At 46.5% G+C, this 6835-nt stretch overlaps 1 protein-coding gene across 1 annotated transcript in view; it reads left to right on the top strand.

The window, feature by feature from the left end:
* Nucleotides 1-6835, top strand: part of ADGRG5 (adhesion G protein-coupled receptor G5) — a 20804-nt gene that overhangs the window by 4156 nt on the left and 9813 nt on the right. Inside the window, exons 2-3 of the mRNA XM_005873549.2 lie at nt 6159-6259; nt 6466-6544. Of these exons, the coding sequence (XP_005873611.1) occupies nt 6196-6259; nt 6466-6544 (143 nt within the window). The 5' untranslated portion in view covers nt 6159-6195. The remainder of the gene's footprint in view (nt 1-6158; nt 6260-6465; nt 6545-6835) is intronic.

Genomic DNA, 6835 nt, shown 5'->3' with positions numbered 1-6835 from the left:
ACACACACACACACACACACACACGTTAATAATAACGTGAAGACAAATGAATGACCGGGGGGCGGGGGGGAAACACCCAGAATCCATACCTCACACTGTAGTCCAAGGTTCAATGCATATGGACCAGAGATTATGTAGTAAATAATGAAACCTTAAAAGTATTAGGAGAAACTTAAAGGAATCCCTTCATAATGTTAGAATGGGAAGGCCTTTTTAGCAATGACTCAAAAACCAGAAGCCCAAACAGAACATACTAGTAATTTTTATTACAGCTGTTGGGGGTGTGGGTAAGGTGGTGGGTGTGGAGGGAGAGAGAGAGAGAAAAAAAGAAAAAACTCATGGACATGGGCCAAAACAATTATATGTGCGTTTACACGGCAAAAGGACCATTTGTAAAGGCAAAAGGCAAAAATGACAAACCAGGATAAAGATTTGCAACTCAAATAATAAGCAAAGAGCTAATTTTCCTATTAGGTAAAGATTTTTCTAGGAATTGACAAGGAAATGTCTAGCCCAATATAAATGGTTAAACAAACTGGGGTCCATTCATGCCGAGAAATACAATTCAGCGATTGAAGCGACTGATACACACAACGAGCCCCAAACAAGGGCAGTCCTGGCCGGGTGGCTCTGTTGGTTGGAGCATCATCCCGTACACCAAAAGGTTTCGGGTTTGACTTCAGGGATGGGCACATATCCAGGTGGCAGGTTCGATCCCTGGTTGGGGCCGTGAGGTAGGCAGCTAATTGTTGTTTCTCTCTCTCCCTTTCTCTCTCCAAAATTAAAATTTTTTTCCTCCAATTTGTTTTTCTGTTGTGAAGGCAATACATGTTTGTTATAGAAAATTCAACTTGTAAAAAAAGAAAGTAAAAGCCCTCTTCTTCCAGATGCATCATCCTGTACACCAAAAGGTTTCGGGTTTGACTCCAGGGATGGGCACATATCCAGGTGGCAGGTTCAATTCCTGGTTGGGACCCATGAGGGAGGCAGCTGATTGAAGTTTCTCTCTCTCCAAAATTAAATTTTTTTTTCTCCAATTTGTTTTTTTGTTGTGAAGGCAATACATGTTTGTTACAGAAAATTCAACTTGTAAAAAAGAAAGTAAAAGCCCTCTTCTTCCAGATAACATTATTAACATTTTGGCATCCATTTTTCTAGGTATCCTCGTGGGCTAAAACATGCATAGGAACATAATTTTCCAGAAATGTGATTTTATTATGTGTGCTATTTTCAACTTTTTCTTTCTACTCCATGCTGCTTCTCTCTCTCTCTTTTTAAAAAAGATGTTTTTATTGATTTTAGAGAGAGAGGAAGGGAGAATGAGAGAGAGAGAGATCAATGATGAGAGAGAATCATTGATCGGCTACCTCCTGCACGCCCCACACTAGGGATTGAGCCCCAAACAAGGGCATATGTCCTGACCAGGAATCGAACCGTGATCTCTGGGTTCATAGGTCGATGCTCAACCACTGAGCCACACCAGCTGGGCTCGCATGGTAATATCTTGCATACCTCTAGTACAATATCAAAACCAGGAAATGGACTTTGGTACAATTTACACACTTTATTCAGATTTCATCCGTTTTATACACACTCATTTGTCTGTGCGTGTGTGTGTTTAGTTCTATGCAATTTGATGACGTATGTAACCCAAACCACAATCAAGATACAAAACCATCACTGCATGGTTTCCTTGTGCTGTCCTTTGCAGACTCACACCTTCCAACCCTCAAAACCATCACTGCATGGTTTCCTTGTGCTGTCCTTTGCAGACTCACACCTTCCAACCCTCTCTAACCCTTGGCGATCACTAATCTGTTCTTCATCTTTATGATGTTGTTATTTCAGGAAAGCTCTCTCACTGGAGTCGAACAGTATGCAACATTTTGAGATTGGCTTTTTGGGGGGGACAGTCAGCATAATTCCATGGAGACCCACCCAAGTTGCGTGTATCCATTGTTTCAATTGCTGAGTTGTATTTCACGGCAGGAATGGACCCCAGTTTGTTTAACCATCCCCCATGGAAGGGATATTGTGAGCATTTCCAGTGTGGGGTAATTGCGAACAAAGCTGCTATGAAGTTCCTATTGTGTGAACATGGATTTTTATTTCTCTGGGATAAATGCCCAGATGTGCGGTGGCTGGGTCATATGGTAGGTGCGTGTTCAGTTTTATAAGAAACTGCCAAACTGTTTTCTAATTCATAAAAATGGGTTTCCTGGGTCAGAGGATAAGCAGAATGAAAAGTTTGTATGCGTCACCCACCAATTCCCTTGAGATGTTAGATTCTTTATTTTCATTTCCCTAAGGACCTCGCTTGGTGGTATTTCTAAGAATTTTTGCCTAACCCAAAGTCAGAAAGATTTTCTCCTTTCCCCCCAAGAAGTTTTATAGTTTGTTTTGATATTTCAATCTATGATCCATTTTGAGTTAAATTTTGTATATGCTGCAACGTATGGGTCCAAGTTCTTTTTAGTTTTTGACATGGAATATCCATTTATTCCAGAACCACTTATTGGAAAGACTATCTTCTCTCCATCAAATTACCTTTGCATCTTGGTCAAAACTCAATTTATCATATTTATCTGGATACACTTTTGGACGCTATTCTGTTTCATTCATCTGTATGTCTAGCCTTATGCCAGGAACACACTATCTTGATTACTGTAGCTTTATAGTGAGCCTTGAAATCACTAGTGTGATGCCAACTTTGTTCTTCCTTTTCAAAATTGTCTTGGCTATTGCAGGTCCTTTTTGTTTGTTTGTTTTTAATCCTCTCCCAAGGATATTTTTCCATTGATTTTTAGAGAGAGTGGAAGAGAAAAGCAAAGACAGAAACATTGATGTGAAAGAAACACATCGATTGGCTGCCTCCTGCCTTGACCAGGGCCCAGGCTGGGGAGGAGCCTGCAACCAAGGTACATGCCCTTGACCAGAATTGAACCCGGGACCCTTTGGTCCGCAGGCCAATGCTCTATCCACTGAGCCAAACCGGCTAGGGCTAGGTCCTTTGCTTTTTAATAGAAATTTTAGAATCAGCTTGTCAATTTCTACAAAATATCCAGCAGGGATTTTGATTTTGATTTGATTTATATTCACAAGGGGTACTGGTCTGTGGTTTTCTTGTGATGCCCATGGCTGTTTTGGGCACCACACTAATATTGGCATAAAATGAGTTTGGAAGCGTTCCAGCCTCTTTATTTTCTGAAAGGATATGTTTACGATCTTGTTATTTCTTTCTTTGCCTTTTATTTATTTTTTTGGATGAATTTTTGTAGGATTCGTATTATCATTAAATGTGTTTTTATTGATTTTCGAGAGAGAGGAAGGGAGAGGGAGAGAGAAAAACATCGATGTGAGAGTGAAACATAGATCGGCTGCATCCCTCCCATATGCACCCAGTAGAAAACGGTGGGAAGAAATAGACTCCCCTAGTATCTGGGGCCCCCAGGGGTCCCATACTGCCGGTCTAGTTCACAGTCTTTAATAATTCATTACGGTATCAGTTGTTTTCTCCTGTGTTTTCTTATTTTTTCTTTTTCTTTTTGTGGCAACTTCCTCTCCCCCCTGCGTTCTGTAAAAGGTGAAACAGTTCATCCTTGAAGGGCTCGTTGGCCACAAGCCAGCCAGTTTCCTCGGTGACCTGGTGCCCGCCGCTCTCCAAAGGGCTCAGAAAGTAATTTTGTTCATTGCTTGGCTTTCTCCATCGCCACGGCGGGGGCGATGTTCTCCCGTGGCTCGCGACATCGCCAACGGAAGTCGAAATCATTGTCATATGGTTTTCACACAATTAGAAAAAGAAACCTCCCCTTCCGTGTTTTCATTACGACTGTATAAATTTTATCCCCGATTAAGTCAATGTGTGTAGCAAGATTACATGTTCTTCCTTGTACAACTTGTTTTTTTCTGAAATTAATGGCTCATTTTTATTTTTCATTTGCAAGCTTTTTATAGGGCATTTCTCAAAATAATTTTTTTAGGTGTCCAAACCCGCTAGATAGTCTGTTTATTCTCTTCCTCCTTCTTTTATCCTTCGAGGCCGCCTTCTGGAGCCTTCTTGGCGCCTGCTGCCTTCTGAACAGGATGTGTCCTCGTCCTGCCGTCCAGCCATCAACCCGGGCCTTCTCCACCCGTTCTCTGAGGAGTAGCCTCGCCGCTCCTCTGGGGGCGTTTCCGGAACCCTATGTCTTCTCCCATGATTTACTCCCTCGTTTTGGTGGAGCACATACTCCAGCAGCCTCCTGGGGGAGTGGGTGGCATGTTTTAAAAGACCTAGCGGTCCTTGGCTGACCACCCCTCTTTAAGAGCGGAGCACTATAAACTCCATTGCTTGGCAGGGCTCCGTGACTGCTGAAACTTCGCCATAAGTTTGGTCCTGGCCATTTTATCGAGGAACACCAAAGCATCAGTCACTAGCCCGGCTGGCATGGCTCAGTGATTAAGCATCGACCTGTGAACTAGGAGATCACGGTCCAATTCCTGATCAGGGCACATGCCCAGTTTGGGGGCCCGATCCCTAGTGTGGGGTGTGCAGGAGGCAGCTGATCAATGATTCTCATCATTGATGTTTCTCTCTCTCTCCCTCTCTCTCTCTCTCTTCCTCTCTCTAAATAAATATATATATAAAAAACTCCAGTAACTGTAGGATACTGTTCTTGAAATGGTCAGCTCTTCAGAGCAGACTTCTCTCCTGTTTGGGCATCATCACCGTGGCTGCTGTGGTCTCCTGGGGGCTGCGTGGAGGAGGAGGCAGGGAGGGGACATGGCTTCATTGTACCAGTGACACCCACCTTTGCGCTCAGGTCCTCTACATGCACCATCTCCCGGGAGAGAACTGTGCTGGGTGGGTTGAGGATGGCCGTGTGGTGAGGAAGGCTCCCGGCGAGTCAAGGGCCCAAGGAGAGCTGCGACCAAGGTGGTCATCTAAAAGACTCACAGCCAAGGACCCCACTCTCAGCCTCGCCCTCCATCCCTGCCTTCCGGGGTTCCTGCTGCCTCTGCTTCTCAAGGGCTTGCAAGGTCGTGAGGCTTGAGCTGGCTGGCTGCCCACTGTCCCTTCCCCCCACCCCGCCCCCCACTGCGGGCACTCGGGTTCGATGTGCTGGGCTCTGCTGCATTTCTCACCTGCTTGGTAGCCTCCTGGTCTGTCGCTGTCTTTTCCATCGCGTGTCTGTGTGGCTTGGTGTCTGTTTTATTTACTTACTCTCCTTTTCAGGGAGCTTCTGAGGAGAGCCATACATTGGCTGCCCTTAAGCAGAAGTTTATTAGTTCATTTTTTTGAAATATATATTTTTATTGATTTCAGAGAAGAAGGAAGAGGGAGAGAGAGATCGAAACATCAATAATGAGAATCATCGATCGGCTGCCTCCTGCACACCCCCCACCGGGGACTGAGCCCACAACCCAGGGATGGGCCCTTGACCGGAATCAAACCTGGGACCTTCAGTCCCCAGGCCAACGCTCTATCCACTGAGCCAAACGAGCCAGGGCTATTAGTTCATTTTAAAACCGAGGAGCCCTAGCTAGTTTGCTCAGTGGATAGAGCTAGGGCCTGAGGAGGAACGGGTCCTAGGTTTGATTCCGGTCAAGGGCACATGCCTCGGTTGCAGTCTCCATCCCCAGCCCTGGTCAGGAAGCCACTTGATGTGTCTCTCTCACATCCATGTTCCCCTCTCTCTTTCTCTGTCTCTCCCCCTTCCCTTCCACTCTCTCTAAAATTCAATGGAAAAATACCCTCCAATGAGGATTAACAACAACAAAATTTAAAACCGAGGAAAATGAGGGCGGAGAGGGCTAGATCCTTGCGCAAAATCACGTGATGGGTTAACAACAGGGTTGGACAGGGTTACGGGTTGCTTGCTCCCAAGCAACTTCCCCCGGGTGAGGTCCCAGAAAACCCATTTTTGGGGAGGGTGGAGTGACTCAGGCGGAACTGCCAATGGCAGGCGTTAGGAACTTGTCAAGGATTCTGGATTCACAGAGCCCTGGCTTCAGGCGGCCTCAAGCGGAGCTCTCTGAGCCTCCGTCTCCTCATCTGCGAAAGGCAGGAGTCATGGGGATCAAACAAGATGCTGTGTGTCCCCCCCTTGGGACATGCCAGACCCCAGGAAGTCCGAGGTCACCCTCTGACCTGGGTGGTGACACACGCCCCTTTCCAGGGCAGGAGCTGGTGGGTGGAGGAGACCTGGCCGGGACATGGATTGCCGTGCGGTCCTTTTCCTCTGCCTGAGCCTTGTGACGTCTCAGAGCGGGGAAGAAGGTAAGAGGGCTCTGCCTCGCCCAGACCCCTGGCTGTGACGGGAAAGGGGAGGTCTCGGACCAGGGGAGACTGAGAGGGGGCTTAGGCCTCCCGGGGCAGCAGCGCGGTGAACCAGCCGTCTCAGCCGGGGTGGGGGAGTCACAGGCCGTGGGGCCGGGGCAGCTCCGGACAGAGGCTGAGGTGGGGGTCTGGCCCGCTATCCACAGAGGGAGCCCAAGACCCCCTGTCCTGGATGAAGAGAATGGAGAAGGCGCCCAGGAGACCAACCTCAACGAATCCTGCTGAGTGAGTTGTGTGTCCCTCCTCACCTACCTAGAGGCAGCTGTACCTCCCACTCCTCGCTTCTAGCTTGAATCAGTGTCCAAAGTTGGTCTAGTGCAGACTATTCAATATATACATACTGAGTGGCCAGAGTATTATGACCGGCCAGATTATGATGACCACCCCATCAGTACTTCATTGACACTTCCAAAAATACTGAATATTGAAAACTTCCTAAGCAAATACTCTCAAGGTTTTATTATTATTATTATTTGCATAACTAATTCACTTCATTGTACTGATGGGGTGGTCATA

Source organism: Myotis brandtii, unplaced genomic scaffold, assembly GCF_000412655.1.
Source record: "Myotis brandtii unplaced genomic scaffold, ASM41265v1 scaffold411, whole genome shotgun sequence".
Classification (NCBI taxonomy): Eukaryota; Metazoa; Chordata; class Mammalia; order Chiroptera; family Vespertilionidae; genus Myotis; species Myotis brandtii.
This window is presented reverse-complemented; position numbering and strand designations above follow the sequence as displayed.